Source organism: Hippopotamus amphibius, chromosome 9, assembly GCF_030028045.1.
Source record: "Hippopotamus amphibius kiboko isolate mHipAmp2 chromosome 9, mHipAmp2.hap2, whole genome shotgun sequence".
Lineage (NCBI taxonomy): Eukaryota > Metazoa > Chordata > Mammalia > Artiodactyla > Hippopotamidae > Hippopotamus > Hippopotamus amphibius.
The window spans coordinates 25,122,683-25,144,374 of NC_080194.1; the positions used below are offsets into that span (position 1 = coordinate 25,122,683).

At 47.3% G+C, this 21,692-nt stretch overlaps 1 protein-coding gene across 3 annotated transcripts in view; it reads right to left on the bottom strand.

Annotated features, from left to right (window-relative positions):
• Window positions 1-15,805, bottom strand: part of NAV2 (neuron navigator 2) — a 389,315-nt gene extending 373,510 nt beyond the window's left edge. For all 3 annotated transcript variants that reach the window (XM_057748181.1, XM_057748182.1, XM_057748180.1), the window contains exon 1: window positions 15,437-15,805. In XM_057748181.1, the coding sequence (XP_057604164.1) occupies window positions 15,437-15,694 (258 nt within the window). In that variant the 5' untranslated portion in view covers window positions 15,695-15,805. The remainder of the gene's footprint in view (window positions 1-15,436) is intronic.
• Window positions 15,806-21,692: the final 5,887 nt, after the last annotated feature.

Genomic DNA, 21,692 nt, shown 5'->3' on the forward strand with positions numbered 1-21,692 from the left:
TGTCTGGACATGTGTTCTGTTCTGACAGCTGCACGTGGTCCTGGCAAAGAATGACTGGCCATGCGCCCAGGTCATGTGGCTTGTTCAAGCAGGGTCTCGAGAGAAAATGCACGCTTCTTGACTCCCAGCACAGTGCTCTTTCAGCCTCTCCACACTGCTCACGTGCTATGATGCTGCCAGCGGTTGAGATGGATTTTCTCCAGCCCCTCAAGGAGCATCTGGACACACACACACGTACGCACGCCTGTGCACACACCCACACCCATGCATATATGCACACACTCATGGGCATCTCTGCATCAGGCTCATCATTTTTCAGTCATGGGACAGCTTCCCTGCTCCCACTGGGGCCTACTCTGGAGTTGAGGGGGCTCCTCCAGGTGACTTGGGTGGGGTTAAATGAGACAAGTCTAGGGGAGCTGGTGAAGGATCAGAAAGCCCCCTCGACTCCCTCCAGCACCTTCCTCCCTCCTGTGGACTCCAAAGCGAGGCCACTAAGTCCTCTTCCTCCACCTGCAGTGGCCCATGACTGACTGGGCCAGGGATGTGCTGAGGGATGGGAGGTTTCTATGGTACCAGTGACTGTGTAAGCAGCTTTTAAGTAGCCCTGATTTACACAGAAAGAGCCAAGAAAGCTCCCACCTCTAAAAGCATTAGACAATAATTTCACCAAACAGCCTGATTCAGGGGCTCAGTTAATCTCTTCTGCTTTTATCAATGGGCTTTCTGCAAATCAGTACCCAATCGCAGCATGACTGAAAGAAACACCTCAGCAGGGAGACAGATTACATTTGCATGGCACCTGCCCATTGATAGGCCTTCCCTAGGCAGGGATAGAAAGCCCATGGGAGCAAGCCCCTCCCCTTGGGACTCTAAGGCACACTCCTTCATGATGACATGCTGGAATCATGCAATGCAACTTCCCATTGCAATTTAAGGAGGACTGGAAGGAGACTTCCAAACAGCAAAGGATCCTGGGAGTTGGGCTCTATTCAGACCAGGGGAAGGGCCATCCTCGCTTTGCTAGAGGGGCTGGAGAGGATTTCACGGCTGACTATGAGAAGGGCTGAGACGGAATGGCCTCCAGCTCCTGAAAGATGCCATCTCGACCAGCCTAGAGCACACTGGCAGAGAGGAGAGCTGAGGTCCTCTGATCCTGAATTCCCATGTCAAAGACAAGATCTCCCTTCCTTCTGCAATTACCAGACAGATTACAACCTCCCATCACACTGACCAAGCATTAGCCACAAAGCACAGGTGAATAAGATAGAGCAATGTAAGAAAGGCAGCAGCCACAGATTCTAGAAGTCTCTTTTATGATACCCTCTTCTTGGGTTGCCCTGTCCATCCCTTCCATCCCTAATCAGAGGGTAGGGTTATTAGAGGCAATGGGGCCTGTGCCGCCAGACAGAAGAGGCAACTGAGTATTTATAGCCAGCGGTTTCTCTTAAGTACTTCTGAAGGGGTGAGGGCATAATTGTTCTTCTGCTTCTTAAACTTTAATTTGCCTATGAAATATCTTGAGGTCTGGTTAAAATGCAAATTCTGATTCAGAAGGTCTGGGGCTAGGCCGGAGGTTCTGCCTTTCTACCAAGCCTCCAGGTGATGCTATTACTGCTGGTCTACAAACTATACTTTTATTAACAAGGGTTAAAGTATAAAAAGTAGCCAGAACAAAAAAAAAGAAGGAAGAAAGGAGGAGGGAGGGAGGAGGGAAGTGAGAAGGAGGGGTGGGGGGAGGGGAGACAAGAAAGAAGGAAAACTGAAGACAAAATGGAACTAGTGTATGTTGGCAAATCCAGTTCTTACCTCTCTCTTCTGCTGTGAATGCAGCCCTACACTTGGAGCAAGTAAGAGTCTTCTCATAGGGTAAGAATTCCCCAGCCTGATCAAAAGTATTGCCTTCTGCCAGCCAGCGTAACTCATCTACATCTTTGCATCAAGACACTGATCTTTGCACTAAGACACTCAATCACCCTTTGCAACAAGAGCACCTACAAAAGATGCAAAACTGCCAAAGGGAGGACATTTTGATCCATTAGAATCTTAAGGGACACATTGTAGATTTCTTAATAGCATCTAGAGAAATAGTGTCGTAGGTAAGAGTCCTGGACTTGGGAGTCAGACCTGGATGCTAGCCCCAGATCTGCCTGAAATCTTGCACAAGTCCTACTGTTTATTCACTAAATATATAGTAAGCACCTACAGTGTGCTGGACACTGGTCTAGGTGCAGGGGGTACAGCTGTGTACAAGAGATGCAAAGCCCTTGTTCTCATGGAGCTGAAAGTCTAATAGAGAAAGACACAAGATAACAAATACATAACATGTCTGGAGTACACTGCTCTGGTTCTGGAGAAAAATAAAGCAGGGCAAGGAGGTATAAAAGGATGGATTGCTATTTTATATAGGGTGGTCAGAAAAAGAGCCTTTGATAAAGGGGCATCTGAGCAGAGACTGAAGGTAAGGGAATGAGCAATGTCAATATCCAGGGAAGATATTCCAGGCAGAAAGAACAGCAAGTGCAAAGGCCCTGAGGCTCGGCTTTGTCATCTGTAAGATAAAGAGGCAAGGGAACAGGATCTTTGTGATATAGTTCTAAGGTTCCAGAGTCTGCCAATCAGGAGCAGGAGAGGCTTTGGAGGTTGGGGGAAATAACGTGTGCTGTGTGAATGGGCCACGGTGGTGAATCCCACAGGCCACCTTGACAGCCCCCTCCTTTTTTTAAGTCTTATACATCTCTCATTCCAACTCTGTTTCGAGGAGCAAATCACCCAGTTGTTTTTAAGAAACAAAAATAATGTGTCCTGTTAAGGGAGAGATATTTTAAAACCACTGAATGGATTTTTCCTTCCAAGCTTTTTTTTTTTTTTTTTTTTTTTTTATTGATACATCTCCTCTCCTTCCAGTTCTAAAATAAGCACCCTGTCTACCCATACACTAATCCAAAGGCAACACACTGCAGATGGCGTGGGCCTGGGGAGAGCCAGGCGGAGGTCGGTTGGAAGGCACCAGACCCGGAGAAAAGACACCAAGATAGCCTGGCCAGCCTGGCCTCGCCCATGGCCTGCTTCCTCCGAATCCAGGTGACAAGACGTTCTTAAAAACAGCAGTGGAATGTGGTGAGAGTTGGCATTTGCAAATGACAAATTTCTGACCGAATTCCAGTTCTTTGGAATGGAAAACCAGCAGCTTCCTGTTACAAAATGTACCAACAGTTCATGCCTAGTACATGGGTGTGGGCAACGCATATACTTCAAATCTAAATTTGGCTAAAAATATAACAAAGCCGGCATATTTTTAGCCAGGTAAACATTTCTAGGGACTAGGTCAAATTTATATTGGTTTCTGCTCTGCAATCCAGAGAAGAAACGATTCCAGATGAGTGAGAAGCAGGGACCCAAGGGGAAAGCCACACAGTTCCCTCAGGCAATTGGGAGTCACTGATTCTTAGTGACCATTTCTCCCATTTGGGAGTGTTTTCCAGGACTAAGTAGTTTGTCCTTTCCCACTAGAGAGGCAGAACCTTTTAAAGAACAAAGCCCCAGGCCACTTAAGGAAGGCAAGTCTTAGCTGGGTTTTACTACCTCTCATGCTAAAGAACCTTAAACAAGTTGTTTTCCATCTCTGTGCCCTCGTCTCTCCTCCCCACCCTCAACCAGATTTGGGTGTGGCTAGGAGCAGCACAGAGGGAGGACCACACAGTGAGTAAGGATGCAGGCTCTGCCTGCTCTGCTGAGTCTCAGGCTTGATTCCTCCACTTGTAGGTGGGTGACCTTGGGCAAGTTGCTTATGCTCTACCTGCCTTGGTTTACCTGTAAAATGGAGACAATAACAAAAGTGCCTACCTCAGAGGTTATTGCTTTGGGGATGATTAGATGGGTAAATCCATATGAAATGCTTAGAAGAATGCCCAGCACATAGTAAGCGCTCAGTAAATAGCAGTGATCTTATCTACCCCATGCCAGGCATTTTTATACACACTATTGCTTTGATATGTATGACCCACGGAAATGCAACACTTTCCCTCGGGCAGCTGAGGCTTGGTGGGACTGACTTGTCCAAGTTGCAGTTCAACAAATATTTATTGAGGGCCTAGTGTGTCCCAGGCCCTATACCAGCACTGGGGAAGTTAGATGCCCAGTAAATAAACAGGGAGGTAGGATCTTAACCTGGGTCTCTCTGACTTTCAGCCTGGGGGTATTTAAGATGCTGGGCAGAAAAAGCACAGATGTGAAATTAGAGAGTTCCAATATAGACTCTGTGTGGTTTCGGTCAAGTTACTGACCTCCTCTGCACCTCATACATGAAATTGATGAAATGCCACCAGCCTCATCACATTGTGGTGAGGCTTAAATGAGGTGATGCATGGAGAGTGTCTGGCCCATGGGAGATGTTGAATGGTGGTCTGTTGCCACAATTATACCATCCACAGAGAGGTCCTGGTTTTCTGATCCACTGAGCCAGATGCAAAAGCTTTCAAAATATGAAAGAATTAGGAAAACAGATTTGTGGTTGCCTAGGGGGAAGGGGCTGGGGAAGGGATGAACTGGGAGTGAGGGATTAGCAGATATACAAAATGGATAAACAATGAATACAGTTCCCTTGTATAGGGAACTATATTCAATATCCTGTGATAAACCATAATGGAAAAGAATGTGAAAAATAATGTGTGTGTGTGTGTATATATATATATATATCTGAATCACTTTGCTGTACAGCAGAAATTAATGCAATATTGTAAATCAACTATACTTCAATAAAATGAATTATTTTAAAAGGAATACTTATTTTAATTACTTTGTAGATGGAAGGGAAAAGAACATAGCTTAGGGCTGCTTCCAATTCTTTAAACCACCAGGCCCTTCAGAGTAGAACATCTGATGGCCATGAGTGAGGTGGAAACAACACGGAGCCAGGAATCAAGGGGCCTGGATCCCAGTATTTGCTCTGCCCGCAAAGCTGGGTGACCGTAAGCAAGTCACGTCCCCCTCTGGGCTGTTTCCCCATCTGCACAATGGAGCTTTGAGAACAGATGGCCTCCAAGGTCTACACTGGCTCAGACATCCCAAATATCTAGTCTATAGAGGCACAGATCACTAAGTGGACATCCACGTAAGCCTGATTCTTCTAAATCTGGTTTTGTCACCCAAATGGTACTTTTCCCTCCAGGGCTTGCCTTCCTCTGTCCAGAAACAGTTAACAAGAAAGTTCACATGCTGGAAGGTCTGAGAGCTCTGGGATGCTTGCGGCCCACATATTTTGACGTCCACATGCGTCACTCTTAGGTCTGAAAAGAATCAAAGCAGATCAGCATGAAATGGGGACTGTCTGCAGAGCTGCGGCAGGAGGACAGGAGAGAGGTCCTGCCAGCTGTCAGGCACATGGATCTGCTCGGCTCCGCAGCACGGGGGTGACCTGGGGGACAGCGGCCACAGCCGCGAGAGGAGACCATGCCCAGATTGCAGCAAGATGCAAGCAGAAGCCAGGGAGGGCTCCTCAGTCTATAAATGCAGAGCCTCTGGCGACATGCTGGGACAGGCACAGGAGGCCCTGACAAGCAGGAGAGAGCAAGGAGGCCAAGGCCAGGGAAGTGGGGAGCAGGCTCCAAGGAGAAGAAGGTTTGGAGGTCTGGTTTTCTGAAACAGCACCCCAGTATGGGACTCAGGCCTCTTCCAATTACTAGCAGAAGAAGGCAGAGGTTAAGAGCACAGCTTTCGGACTCAGAAACACCAAGCTGGAATCCTGCCACTGTTCACACCAGCTGTGTGACCGGAGAGAGTTCCATGACCCCTCTCAGGCGCCTCCCCACTGACTCCTCACTTTCCTCCTTACCGATAAGACAGGATCAATAACATGGGCTCAGAAAGTTAGTGTGAGGATTAAGTGAGATTACGTATGGAAATGGCACATAAGTGGTTGCTGTAATCATTATTCCCGGGAGGCTGGTCCTATCCTCTTTTCTTAACCAACTAAAATCCTTCCGTATCCTTCTCAGGTCCTTTTTTCAAAGTTGTGGGGCGGGGGTTGGGGGGGGATCTTCCAAAGCCCTCCAAAGCCCACTCAGTCCCTCCGGGCTACTGTACCGCCATGATCACGTCCGGAGCGGCCAGCCAGTCTAGATGCGGTAAACAGCCTTGTGTTAAGGGATCTGCCTCTTCCTGCTACCCAACCAGGTGAGTCTTCCCAAGACCTGGTGTTGGAAAACTTTGACACTGGCCTCGCTTGGCCACCCACCATCACATGATCGTCTCCGCTCACATGCCAAGGATTCTGCAGAAGCCATATGGCTTGGCTTCATGAACACAGCTGGTGCTCAATATCCACACAATCCTGTTTTTCAATTCTTTCTTTTATCTTCCCCCTCCCATCCTTCTTTTCTTCTGCAAATAGCAACTAAGAACCTACTCTATGTTGATGCTCTACCAGCAAAGATCATGAGAGACACATCCCTGACCTCACAGAAGCCATAGTCTGGCTAAATAAGCAATCATAGTCCAAGTGATGGGGGTTCAGGGCGGGCTATGGGAGCACATAGGAGAGATACTGCAACAGGACTGTGGTGGTGGCGAGGGGCTTCCTGGAGGAGGTGGCAATAAATCTGAACTTGAATGGGTAACGGCTGGTAAGGGCTTAGCTAGGCAAAGGAGAAATGAGTAGTGAGGAGAGAAAGAGGGTTAAAGCAGAGAAAGGAGCTTGCTTCCACTCACACTCCTTGCTTTCTCCACACCTAGATGAGTAAAATTCAACCAGGTGTTTTCATATTTTAAAATTTCCTCATTAAAAAAATCTCTTTTATACTTTCAACCTTGGAAACATCTTAGATTTTTATAAGAGATTATTGAATCAACCTGGATTTTATGATTTCCATAAAATTTCAGCAACCCTTCTCATAAAAGGAGAGGAATTGAGCCAAGAGTCTCACACTACAGCAGAAAAGAGATAAGGAGTCCAGATCCTAAACCCAGTGAAACAAACTTGGCCAGGCTATTTACTGTGAGTGAGTGTACACACACACACACACACACACACACACACACACACACACACACACTCTCCCACCTCATATATGTTCCCATGGATACACCACAGATGACAAGGGGATTGCTAATGCACACCCTTTAGCCAAGGCTTTGTTTTGTTTCCTAACATTTTATTTTGAAAAATTTCAAACACAGAAAAGTTGAAACACTTGCACATCTATTTTCACTTAGATTCACCAGTTGTTAACATTTTTCCTTCTATCTGCAGATATACTCACCTTTTTTTTTTTTTTCCTGAACCATTTGGGAGTTAGTTGTTGACATCAAGATACTTCACCTCTAAATATATCAGCACGTATCTCCCAAGAAAATAGACATTTTCTTACATTATCCCCAAACCATGAACATCAATGGAGCAATACTATCTAACATACAATCTGTATTCAAATACCTCCTATCGTCTCCAAAACGACCTTTCTAGCATTTATGGTTTTGCTTGTCAAGGATCTCTCTTTAGTTGTCATAGCTCTTGAGTCACCTTTTCTAGAATAGTTCTCCATCTACCTTTAAATTTTTTTTCATGGTATTATCGGTTTTGAAGATCCCAGGCTTGCTGTCTTAAAGAATGACCCATAATCTGAATTTATCTGATTGCTTCTGCATGCCGACAAATGATCAAATTCCCCACTTTTCCCTTCCTCTGTCCAGAACCAGTCTGCCAGTTACACAGTGATAACACCTTAGTGGACCTCATGGCATCAGAGCACTTAGTATTTTACAAATCCCAGACTGGTTAACTGATATGATGAAGCAGCTAGTATTTTTTTAATATAGAATGAACATGTTCAATATTTCTAAACTCTGGGGCAGAGGGGAGGAGGCACATGTCATATATACCATGTCAAAGGAAATTTTACAGCAATTTACTTTGATTCCGTATTAACAGTGCCTTTTCAGATAGTTTTTAAAAAGTGCTTTCACACTTGCTATTTAAGAACCTTGACATTGAGGTCAAACAGATAAGGGTTCAAATTCTGAGTCTACCATTTACCAGCTGGCCTGGTTGGAAAAGTAGCTTAACCTCTCTCACCCTTGGTTTCCTTAAAGGGTATTTACGGTGTGAGATGTTTAAACCAGTGTCTCATTCATAATAATCACCTCTATTAAGCTTTACAACAACTCTTCAAAAAAAGTAGAGCAAGTATCATCCTATTCATTTTATAGGTGAGGCAACTTAAGCTCAAAAGACAATTGATGATGGGAGATGCCTTAGAGGGTCAGGACAGGGAGTGGGGGAGGGAGACCTGGGAGGGAGGGGATATGGGGATACATGTATAAATATAACTGATTCACTTTGGTGTACCTCAAAAACTGGTACAAGAGTGTAAAGCAAATATGTTCTAATAAAGAGTTTAAAAAAAAAAGAAGACAATGTAACTTATTGAAGGTTATACAGCAAAGTATCTAAAGAGACCAAATTAGAACCAAAGTTGCTGATTCCCAGAGCTGTCATTTCTAGTCTCTTCAGGAAGTGGCTTCTACCTAATAGGATGCTGTGAAGATGAAATGAAAGGACGCGTGCCCAGTGCCATGCATTATGCTGGTGAGAGGCTATGCCCTGGCAGTGTCAGTGCCCATTATTATAATTATTTTTACTGTATTATACTCTCGTAACTGATTTTGTTCAAAGGCTCCAAAAGAACCTCATTATCTTGACCAAACCCCCATTCCTACCTGATTTTCTCTCCCACCAAGACAGAAGAGGTTGAAACAAACCTAAATTCACTGAAGGTATTAAGGTTTCACTTAGAAAGAGAGAGAAAATATTATGAGGCTATGGGGCCATTGTTTGCAAAACACAAGAGAGGGTCTGTTTTTCTTGGGAAATGGAGCACTAAGTCATGAGTCATTCTTTAGGTTCTGTGTGGGCGACTTGGGGTTCCTGCAAAAACTTCTATGTCACTCACTAGTGTCTTGTATGGACTGAAGAACAAAAGCCTGACCCAGTTTTGTTCCCCAAATCACATGAACCATTCTGCCCAGGAAATTCCAGGAACACATTGTCCATCTCCTTGAACAATGTGACTGAGAGACAGAGTTACCATTGAAAGCGGCCCCGTGGCTATTAGTAAAACACCATTGGACAGCTGGCCATGCCTTGGGGCACCTTAATGACAAAATTGACCACGAGGTTCAGCTCCCATCACAATCACGCCAGCGGTAAGGGAAGACGGCTTTCCTTCTGCCTTCAGAACAATAAGAAGTCATTCAGAAGCCAAATCAGTGGGACTGTTCCATTCTTGGTCCCGGGCAGTGCTGTCAGATTGGCCAGCTCCACTCAACTACCTTGACAGTGCCAGCTCAGACTGGGTGTACAAAGGAGGTTCCCATAAGTTTGGTTTGCGTCAGATCCCTCAGCTTGGTTAGTGCTATAGAGATGGCATGTTTGGGACCAAAATGTGGAGGTTTCATTTCACAACTCTGGATATGACTATACCAATTTACTCGTGACCCTCATTCATCTAACCAAAGCCCTGCTATGCTCTCTGCTTTCTCACAGTGCAAGCCATCTGTCCTCCATGTAATCAACCATGCACTTGAAAGGCAGAGAGGTAGGGTAGAAAGAACACAGGGCTTGGAATGAGGCAGATCTGGTTTCCAAACTTGGCTTTGACCTAGGATAATAAAAATAGGCAATATCACATATTTCTGGTTTATTACATGCCAGGCTCTGTGCTCAGCAACCTACTTGTATCATCTCACTGAATTCTCACAGACAACCTACAAGCACCACCATTTCCATCTTACAGATGAAGACACTGACAGTTAGAGATGTTAAGTAACTTGCCCAAAGCCTGGATTTGAACCCAGGTCTGTCTCTCAATTAAGTGTAATCTACCACTTAAAACTGTCTCCAAGTGATAACTTCCCTTGGTCTCAGCTTCCTCATATGCAAATGCATGGGCCACTTTACATTTTACCCAGTTTCTTGTGCCTCACATTAAATTTTAAATACATACATATAATCTCTCTCTCTCTTTCTCTCTCTCTCTCTATATATATATGAAATCACTGCACTCTACTACCTGGCACATAGCAGATGCCCCATAATAGTCCCTTCCCCGCTGATGAGACTAAGAAATAAGAATCTCTGCCCTTATGCCCAAGTCTCACTGGGTGGTTTGTCTTTTTCAGGCTGGCTTCAGGAGCTTAACTAAGGCCTAATTAAAACAATTCTCTCAAGGCTACATGTCTTATGTGCTCTAAATAAATAAAATGGGGGACTTGAAGACTTGGTGCTTCAATCTTGGTCACAGAGGAAGGGAGGATGAGAAGTGGGAAGCAAATCTAGCTATTCTGAAGACTGGAAATTGGGCTGTAATTCCTCCAGCCTGGCCTTTGATGTGTGTGTGCTTACATGTGCTCATTACTTTAAGCTGTTCCATGTGTATATATTTGTATATGTGTGCATATATATGTGTATATACACATATCCAGAAGTAGACGTATTTATACACACATATACACACACGTAATGATACCCTAAATTAGCCACCAGTCCCACCCTTAAAGTGTCTTCAGAAAATTAACCCATGGAATAAGCAATAATATGTGAACTATAAACATTCTTGCATGTTGGCAGATAACCATGCTATACATTCCCCCCTCCAAGAACTGAGGAAGAGAAGAAAGGGAATAACACAAGAGCAGAAAAATGCACTAATCAAATCCATAATCAACTTTGATGATGGAGCAAGGATTCTAATCAAAACACAATGGGGCAAAGTTGCAACAGGTTGCAAGCTTGGAGCTGCACTCTCTTCCCAGGGGCCTCGCCTGTGCTTTCTTTTTAAACACCTAAAACACCCACAGAGGATTTCAATCACTTCTAATTACTTTTTTTAAAGAAATGAGTTGCTGGTTGAACACCAGGCTCCTAAAAACAGGAAATACAAAATATTATATATATAATTCTCCCCCCTGCAACTGCTTCTTAAAAATAGGCTAACCTCTCCTCAAAAATAGGCTAACCTCTCCTCAAATAGCTCACGAGAATTCCTTATCTGAAGGTCAGCGGGACAGGGTTTCTGCACTAACACAGAGCAGGTCTCTAACACAATTCTTTGCACGTGGTCATAATTTATATGCCACGTTAAGAGCACAGATGCTATAAATGTTCATTCTTGGGGGAAAGCCCAGGTATCCCAGCACCGGGAGAGAAATTCGGGTGGGACGTGCTGCTGCAGAGTAGTTCCTCTCTCTGGGGTCGAGACCGAGCTATAGGTTTGTGGGAGAGATTCAAGGCGAGGGGCTTGGCGAGTTCACAGTGGGGCTGCACCTAAAAGCTAGCTGCTGGCTCGGTTAGGTCTTTTCACACCTGAAGGAGATGGAGATGGAGAGCAGGCTTGGGGCAGAACGGGCTGTCACTGGCTGAAGAGAGTTGCTGCCTAATAAAAGCCATGAGAACCACCTCCTTTCCCCATCACTACCATGTTGGATATTGTGAACCCTAAGCTAATAATAATAACCACTGTCATTTCCCAAAGGTCTGTTGTGAACCAGGTCTTTTATGGACACCATCCCTCCACCTTCTCAGACCTACCCTGTATGCTCAGGATTACTGTCGACCACGAAGGCAGCATGCAAATCTAACCCTTCAACCGCAAGAAGCCTTTGTTCTTTGCCCATGATCACCTTCTAAAAGGAAGATACTGAATACGAAGCAATCACCCATCATGTGAAGGTGCGGCTTCCCCGTGGCAACAGCCACTCCTGCTCTGCACCACTGCCTGGCCCTGCTCCTCCTCCTTCCCCAGCATGCTCATCTCACCCCCCCTCGTCCCCACCCAACCATTCCTGCCTGTCTCTGGAGCCCACCATCTCCTGCCTCCTCCGTGAGGCCCTCTAGACTTCTCCAGCCATCATGGCCTTTTTCTCCCTTTGAGCCCCAAGCATACCTCTCAGCTCTCTTTGTGTTGTGCCTCGATGCCCTTGGTGCATCAGTTACGCCTCTCAACTAGACTATCAGATCTCCAAGGCCCAGGCCACGTCTTATGTCGCCTGTACCTCTGCCAGAGCATGAAGGAGAGAGGCAGCTATGAAGAGGGGGAAGACCGCCAGCCTGGAAGCCAGACCAACCTGAGCTGGACTCCCTGCTCGCCGCGCTGGAGTAGGATGGTCTGGAGCAAGTTACTCCACCTTGCCGAGTCCTGCTTACTCCCCCAGCTTAATGGCTAGAGCAGTGGTCTTGGAAATCAGGGCCTGCCCGTAACCGGAAAGTCCCTATGATTCTCTCCCTACAGCATGCTGGTTAAGGACATGGAGTCCACAGCCAGACTGTCCAAGTCCTAGCTCTACTTCTGCTACTCATGAGGTGGCTAACCCGGTCTTTGCCTCAGTTTCCTCATGTGTAAAATAAGAATAATAACACTTATCTCATTGGATTGTTCAAAGAATCAAATGAGGTCTTTTAGAACAATTCCTAGCAGATAGGAAGTGCCATGTGATGACTTTCCATTATTATATTATTGTCATTAAAGATGTTATAGGAAATTATTGTCATAGAAAATGTCATATCTGCTTTAAGTGTTACTGTGAGGATGAAATGAGACCATGTGTAAAGAGCTGGCACATTAGGCACTTCCCTCATCTTCTCACCATGCCTGGTACTCTATTAGGCATGTGACAGATGCTCTGTAAATCCTTGTGAACCAAATGATACCTTCTCAAGGGCTTGACAGAATAAGCTATGCCTTTTCTCACTGAGAAGCTATTAGGTCTACATTCAACAATGTCCCATCTCTTGGTTTAGTAATATAAATAACTCATTTATTAAAATTTCCTATTTGCCTGACACTGGGCTTTACATATGTTACACATATATATACACACACACACACGTATATATGATGTATGTATAGTTGTATATATAAACATATGTATATATGACACTTTACATATATTTTTTTTTAATCCTCACAATTTGTGTGATTGTTTAATGCCCATTTTTACAGATGGGAACACTGAGGCCCAGAGAGGTTAATGGACTAGGTCACCAGCTAGTCCATGGTGGAGACAGGACACCAGGGATATCCACCTGACTTTAAAGCCTGTGCTACTGACCACCCAGACTTCTTCGCAAAGCCCCCTGAATGAAAGGGGAGTCAGATGCCCCAAGATGTCATTTGCCATTTAACTCATCCTCTCCTCAGTATCTTCTAGTGATAAACACCAGGTTTTGAGTCCGGGACTACCAGATGTCGAGCCTGACACAGCCCTCGAGCCATATGGAGAGGCTTTCCTGGATGGTGAATGGACACCATGTCAGGCAAAGAGGGAGGAAGCCTTGTCTAAAGACGGCAAAACCCCTTTTGTCAATGTCACTTTGATGCCAGGGTGAGGCAGTGAGAACAAGGATTGGTGCCTAACACAGAGAAGAGCCCCCAGGAAGCCTGGCCATGAATAAAGAAAGGGCAGGCTAGTAAAAACCAGAATAGCCCCCTGGGAAGTGGCCAATTTCCTTAGCAGTCCCTCCAAGCCATCCTCATGGTCAGTACACAAGGTCCCACGAGGGCAAGGCAGGTGGCATGGGGGCAGCCTGGGGACTGTGGGAGGGCGAGGGAGAGAAGACAAGCCTTGAGGGAACCGGACCATGCCAGCCTCTCCGGAAGCAGCTGGAGATCATTTTTTCAGGGAAGAGGGTGATGAATCACCTTTCCAGAGCCTGCCCATTGCAAGTCCTCCGACAACGTTTGTTAAGTGAAGGGTCAAACGGGCAAGGGTAGAGCAGCTGCCTGGGTAGCAACAATCCCAGTGTCCACTTTCCCCCTCATTCCTCAGGTCCTCCTCATCATGCTGGAGGGTGTGTGTCACATCCCCGAGTCACTGCTCTGGCCTCCCGCATACCACCCACCACACCTCATCAGCCCCATCGCCAAGGATGGAGGGGAAACCCCCACAAGGGTGCATCCCCAAGCTCACTCCCGTTTCAGAGCCCACGTACAAATCCTGTGCAGAACGGCAGAAAAAGAGCACAGAGCACAAAACCCTAGCAGAGACAGGCCCCGGGAGCACTGGGGGAAATCTTCCTCCCACACGCCATCACTCAAACCTGTCAGCTTCCAAAAATGTTTAGCAAGTGCAGCAGCAAGGGGCATGCTTATCAGCCTGGCGTGGGAGCTGAATCTGCTTTGAGGGCCTTCTCCAACCCAGAGTTCCAAAAGTCTGCTTACAATTAGCTTCCAGCTCCAGTTCCTCCATCAGAAAGGCTAGGAATGTGTTGAGTTCTAGCCTCTGATCAGAGAAAGCTCCGGGAGAAGGTGGAGACAGTGTCAGCTGAGAATAAGTGCCAAAAAGGTCAGCTGGTCTGTTGCCACTTCCCTGACACCAGCCCCAAACTACCTCCCCTGCTGGCTTCCCACCTCTCCTGACCAGGACAGTCACATCCGTCAGGTCGGCCTGTCCCCAAAAGTCCCTGCTGACTCACTGCCAAGAAAATACAGCATGCCCCTGCTCCCTCCTACCAGAAGAGAGGGGGAAAAAGAGCATCAGAGAGGGCAGGAGGCCAGGAGAACCTGATTGGCCCTTGTTGATTTCCTTAAAAGAGATTGCATGGCTGAGGCCTGTCACAAAGCCGAATTGGGTGATGCGGGCTCTGTCTGGAAAGGTAAAAGTCATCCATTCTTTTCAAGTCATCCTCCCACCCCCATCCCCAGTCACCCGGGCTACCGGCACCAGGATCTACTACCCAGGAAGGAGGGGCTTAGCTTTGGGCCGCCATTCTGAGGCAGCCACCCCCGCCCCACCGCAACAGCCAGCCGGAAAGCTAGGAGTCTCCAGCTGCCTGTCTCCGCTGGTGCACCGGGCACTTCTGCTGCAGCGCAGTGCCTGGAACCCTGTCAGCCCAAAGGACGGGGCAGGCGCAGGCATCTTCAAGCCGAGGGGAGCAAGTACACTGCCACCCCCAGACCCCTCTTCCTGGATCTTGCAGCCAGGCCAGGCGGCGTGGAGCCCAACGAGGCCTCGGACCATTCCTTGGCAGGGACGGAATCTCTGCAGAACCGACAGACACACAGACAGCCGCTGCAGCAGACACTGTCTTCTCGAGGCCAAGCTCTCAACATGCAGAACCTGACATTTCCAGTGCGGCACACGTTTTTTGAGAACACCCTGACCGTGCCGCCCAGAAGGAAGCCGCAGACGCGCCCGCACCCAGGTCCCACAGAGCTCCTTAAGGCAAACCCTGGTCACCCGGGCCACACCCACTGGCCAGCCCACTCTCCGCGCGCATCCCCCAATCTGCCGGCCTAAGTGGAACGGTTCCCTTCTCAGCCCACAGGGTAACCCTGTCCCCTATGCAGCGTGCCACCACCCACCCCCCTCACCCCCCTGCCAAAAAAAAAAAAAGTATTCACCCTTCCCCCAGAACAGTGCCCCGGCACACAGCACTTCTCACCTGGGTATCGAACCCGTTTTCCACGGAGCCGCTCATCCTCAGCGGGAGCCCCTCCCCCGCCGGCTCCTGCAGCCCCTGCGATTTCAGGGGGATCTGGCTAGGGTAGGCGGTCTTGCTCACCTCCACCTTGCTTCCTAACTTGAGGTAGCAGGGCTGGGGGCCCGCCCGGGCTGGGGGCACGTGCAGGATGGGCGCGGCGCTGTGCACGGGTTTGGGCAGTCCCGACTTCATTTTGGAGGCGACCAGGATGGCCGGCATCTTCTCCCGGGGCTTCGGCTTTCCCAGCACGTCCCTGGCAGCGGCGGCGGAGGCGACCGCTAAAGGCAGCGCGGGCAGTAGAGCAGGCGCCGGGCTTCGGCCCGAAAGGCGCCCACCACCAGCCGAGAGAGAGGAAAAAAAAAAAAAAAAAATCCCCGGCTCGGGGATCTCGGAGCAACCTGGCGAGCTCGCCTTCGGGGTGCCGGGATGGGGCGGAGGACTGGTCGCGGCGCTCAGTCGGTCCCACCTGGACGGATGCTGCAGCCGGGTTTCACGCCCCTCCTGGGCGGCCTGTTCAAGGGCTCTGGGTGCTCAGGAGCTGTGGCCTCTTGCGATTCTCCTCCTGGGAACCCGAGGCTTCGACGCCCATATTAACTTGTCACTGCATCTCGGAAGTGCGGAGGCCCCTTTGGACGAGAAGCGGCGAGGACTCACGCCTGCCGCTCGGGGAGGCTGCGGGTGTGAGCGGGCAAGCTAAGGAGCGAGCAGCGGAGGAAGGGAAAGAGCGATAAGAGGGAGAGGGAGGGCGCACGGAGCCCAAGGCGTCTTCACCGAGAGGCAGCTGCCGCCCTGACCGCGAGCACCGCAGTGTCACCCGCGACGCAGAGGCGCGGCAAGAGCCCCCCGAAAGGTCTCTCTAGGCGTGACAGTGAGTCACCACTGCCCAGAAAGCCCCCCGGACAAATAGCAGCTCAGCGCCTGCGGGTCTGCACATGCTCCGTGCGCTATAGCGCAGCAAGGCTGTGGCCGTGGGGCGCGGGCACCGGGACGTGCGGCTGGCGGGCTGGGCAGGGCAGCGCTCGCGAGCGGCCGCCGCGCTCCCCGGGAAGGCTGCGCTGGCTGCGGGGCTCGGCGCAGGGGAGGACGGGCTGCGACCCGCGCGGCTGCGGCGCGCGCTGACAGCCCGGGCCGCCCCGGCGCGCCGATTGGTCCGTGGCGGGCCAATCAGAGGCCGCGGCTCTCCCTGCAAAGGGGGCGTGGCCTCAACTCCCGGGTCTCCGCCGAAACTCCGGGGCCGCGCTGGGCCGCAAGTACAAAGCGGGCGGGTAGCTACTCTGCAGCGCCGCTCCGGCCGCGCGCGCTCCCCCGCCGGCCGACACCCCCCGCGTCCCTGAAATCTTTTGAAAGATGCCCTTTCGAACGCAAGCGCCCGCCTCGGGGCCCCGCGGGGAAGGCTCGGGGGAAGTTTGTTTCCTTTTTGAAATTGTTCTGGTCACCTTAACGGTCCGAGGCTTCCGGAGTCGCGCCTGCAGCCCCCGCGGCCCCCCATCTGGCCTGGGCAGGGCCGTTCCTCGTCTCCCGCGTGAAAGGACGCGCCAGCCATTTCTTCTCTTTTCTGCCAGCGCTTCCAGGCGGGCTGGGGGCCTCCGGATAGCTTCCTCTCCAGCTTTCAAAAGCTGCACATTTCACTTAACTATTTGAAGTATTTATAGGCAAATACAATACCGCGCGCGGCCTCCCGCCCCAAGAAGGTTCCTCCTCGCAACCTACCACAGACTGTGTGATGAGAGTAGCCAGAGGAAGCCAGGAGGGGCTCCGTGACCCTGGCGGGCGCCCTAAATCTTGCTGCATCTCATGTAGGAGCCCCTCCCTGTCCGCGCCTCGGACGCACTGGCTCCACAGGTTCCTCCACTTAATTCGCCCCAAGATTCCTCTCCTGTCCCAGGTGCTCTATGGGTTCCTCGCTGAGAGTTGGAGAGGTGACACAGGCAGGCCAGACCCCCTCGCGATTCCTAGATGAGGAGCCCCCACCCTGTAGAACTTCCTGGATTTAAATCGGGCAAGTTCTTTGACTTTACATACATCCTTAAAAAGCTTCGGTTCTCACTGGGAATGAGGAAGGGGTTTGACTACATATATTTGACATGCTGTTTGGATAAATGAGATAGCTCATTACAGTTGTTTACCACAGGTACTTGGCAATGTAAGAGACCAGTAGAAGTTGGGTGTTATTATCCCTATTATTAAACTACAGCTACTCGCCCTGCCCACCCTCCCCCCCCCACCCCAAGTCATCTCTGTTTATAAGCTATTTCTCTTCTGTGTCTCTAAGATACAGGTTTTCACAGTATGCCCACCCTATAGCCTGATTTTCAATGCTGATTGCATTGATTTCTCATTATCCAGATCATAGAAAACTTCACAGTTTTAAAACAATCTCTTAAAGCAGCATTAAGAAATGGAAGGTTCCTCTTACCCTGGCCTGCTCCCTCTCCCATCTTATCTTCACTCATTGTATGCAGCAATTTTCTACTCCAGTGAGACTGAAATGCGCAGTCTTGTATACAATTTCAGGTATTTCTCCCTCTGAAATTAAAGCACACGTGGTCTGTGCCACTTACTTAGCACTCAGCCCTTTACCATCTGATGCCACCTTGTTACTTCTTGTTTCATGTTTATTTTCTTCTTAAAGAGAAGGCCTCTTAAGTTAGGAGCTGCATTTTTAACCTTCATTAGATTCTCTCAGCACTGAGTATAATGCAGTGAAAAGAATAGCTACCCACATTGTTATCAAATGGATAAGTGAATGATGCCAGCAGCGATTAACCAGGGGGAGAGCCTTTTAGATCCAGGTACATAAGATCATAGAGATGTTATGCTGTATTAAACCTTGGGACTCTCCTACTCAGAATTCTGGTTCTGCCAGATGTAGCAAGAGTTATGGAGATATATTGCAGTCTTTGACTTTAAAGGTCATGGAGATATTCCAAAGTATTTCCATGGCCTTAATGCAGTTTTTCTCAAAGTGTGGTCCCCAGACCACCACCAGCAGCATCAACATCTGGAAGCTTGTTTGATAAACCCCACCCCAGACCTTCTTTTTTTTTAAATTATATTTTGGGGGTACACCAGGTTCAATCATCTGTTTTTATACACATATCGCCATATTCCCTCCCTTCCTTGACTCCCCTCCCCGAGTCCCCCCCACCCTCCCTGCCCCAGTCCTCTAAGGTATCTTCCATCCTCGAGTTGGACTCTCTTTGTTATACAACAACTTCCCACTGACTATTTTACAGTTGGTAGTATATATATGTCTGTGCTACTCTCTCGCTTCGTCTCAGTTTCCCCTTCACCCCCTGCCCCCTCCCATACCTCGAGTTCTCCAGTCCATTCTCTGTATCTGCATCCTTGTTCTTGTCACTGAGTTCATCAGTACCATTTTTAGATTCCGTATATGTGAGTTAGCATACAATATTTGTCCTTCTCTTTCTGATTTACTTCACTCTCTATGACAGATTGTAGTTCTATCCACCTCATGACATATAGCTCCATCTCATCCCTTTTTATAGCTGAGTAATATTCCATTGTATATATATGCCACAACTTCTGTATCCATTCATTTGTTGATGGGCATTTAGGTTGCTTCCATGTCCTGGCTATTGTAAATAGTGCTGCAATAAACATTATGGTACAAGTTTCTTTTGGGATTATGGTTTTCTTTGGATATATGCCCAGTAGTGGGATTACTGGATCATATGGTAATTCTATTTGTAGTTTTTTAAGGAACCTCCAAATTGTTTTCCATAGTGGCTGTACCAACTTACAGTCCCACCAACAGTGCAGGAGAGTTCCCTTTTCTCCACACCCTCTCCAACATTTGTTGTTTGCAGATTTTGTGATGATGGCCATTCTGACTGGTGTGAGGTGATACCTCATTGTAGCTTTGACTTGCATTTCTCTGATGATTAGTGATGTTGAGCATCTTTTCATGTGTTTGTTGGCCATCTGTATGTCTTCTTTGGAGAAATGTCTATTTAGGTCTTCTGCCCATTTGTGGATTGGGTTATTTGCTTTTTTGGTATTAAGCTTCATGAGCTGCTTGTATATTTTGGAGGTTAATCCTTTGTCCGTTGTTTCATAGGCAATTATTTTTTCCCATTCTGAGGGTTGCCTTTTAGTCTTGTTTATGGTTTCTTTCACTGTGCAAAAGCTTTTAAGTTTCATTAGGTCCCATTTGTTTATTCTTGATTTTATTTCCATGATTCTAGGAGGTGGGTCAAAAAGGATCTTGCTTTGATGTATGTCATAGAGTGTTCTGCCTATGTTTTCCTCTAGGAGTTTTATAGTGTCTGGCCTTACCACCCCAGACCTTCTAAACCAAAAGTCCTGGAGGTGGGGCCCAATGATATAGATTTACCAAGTGTTTAACCCAGTGATTCTGATGCACTTTGAAGTTTCAGAACTTCCACCCTAATGAATGCAGCATGCATTCAATGCTCTTCCAAGGCTGCTTAAGCCTTAATATACATAAGAATTGCTGGAGATCTTGCTAAAATACAGATTCAGTGCAATAGGTCTGGAATGGGACTGAGATTCTGGTTTCAGAATAAGCTCCCATGTGACATCCATGCTGGTGGTCTGGAGCTCACACTTTGAGTAGTAAGGCTAAACCATAGGTAGCAAAATGGGCTCATCTCAATGGCCATCTCTAGCTAACTGACTTTCTGTCACACTGTGCTGAAAAGAATTCCAAGGGTGCGTGTATCTAGTTAAGTTGGAAACAGCAGCCTGACCAATTAATAATGTCTGTCATGAGTACAGAAACAGACATAGTGACATACATGCTATGTATTTGCCATCTTGGATCTCCCATTTAAATCATAGGTCATTTTTTGGATTCTGAGACCCTCAAATATGTACTAAAATGAAAAACAGTGAATTCTTTTTTAAAGTACCTCTTCCTAATACTCTAGGATTTGGTAAACATATGACCATTCACCTTAACCTTGTGATTAATTTAACTAAAGTCTGATAACTTATCTTTCTTGATGGAAAATGAGTGAATCTTTTAGTCTATTTCCAAATTTCTTTCCTGGCCTCCTCATCCCTTTAATAATTTTATTTCCTCTTTCCTGGAACATTTTTCATCTCCCTTTATATCTTTTCTATAAACCCTCATGTTCCTTCTTTAAAGCAAAATAATTTGTCATTATAACCAGACAAGGGAGAAAAAAAAGCTATTTTTTCCCTGAGGCAAAAGAGACAATTGTAAGATTCCTCCTTAAATAAGATAATCTCAAATTATAAAAATGTCCTATAAAGTCACTTCTTCTACATAGATGCTGTGTTAACATGAATGAAGTCATTTTAAATCAATAAGTTTGGCAAGCATTGGCAGCTAAAGAAGTCGCTGGTTCAGAGGATGACAAACTGCTTTGGAAAGAATACACTATTCAGGTTTTTTTTTTAATGTTATTTTAAAAAAATGATATGCACTGTGGATAGCCCACTATTTTAAATCCCAGCTTTGAGAACCCTTCTCTTTTTCTCTGTCAGACTCTAAACTTTCAAAAGCACCCAGTTTGAAACAAATCACCAAGGCTCCCGGGACCACTGAGTCATCATCCAAAGAGTTTGGCAATTCTCTGGCTGTAAAAAGCATCCTCAGGTCAGGATGCACCAGCTGCACTGCTTTCTGATCCTATACATCAGCCACTGGTGATTAGTTGAGTGTCAATTGGGCTTCAGAGCTGACCTGCAAGTGACCAGCCCAATCAACCCATCCTTTATCTGAGTTAAAGACCCCTAGCTGCGCCTCACCTCCCAAGAAGACATTCCCCAGGGAGCCTGAAATATCTAAACCCAGCCTACCACACACACATACACCAAAAAAAGCAGGGATCTGGAGAAAGAATCAACAGGCTCTTGGAGACCCCTACTATAAATGATGAAGGGACATATTGCAAGTCTCTAGAATAATATAAAAAGCAAAACATTCTTGAGTTTATTTGAGAGTAAAAAAAATATCAGACTATCTTATTTTCAAAAATGCCCCTTTCCTTAATTTTCTATGACATGGACTGGCAACTTATGACACATATCTCAGTGTTGGCACAAATGTTCACCTTTTGGTAGTGGCCCACCCATCTCAGACTGCAGAGAAGCTGGGGTAAGAACCTTAGAACAGCTATTTAGAAAGTCTGCTCGCCCCCTCCCCCCCAATGGCTTCTAGTCTACCTTCTTCTAGATGGATGTGTGCAGATCAGTATGCCCAATG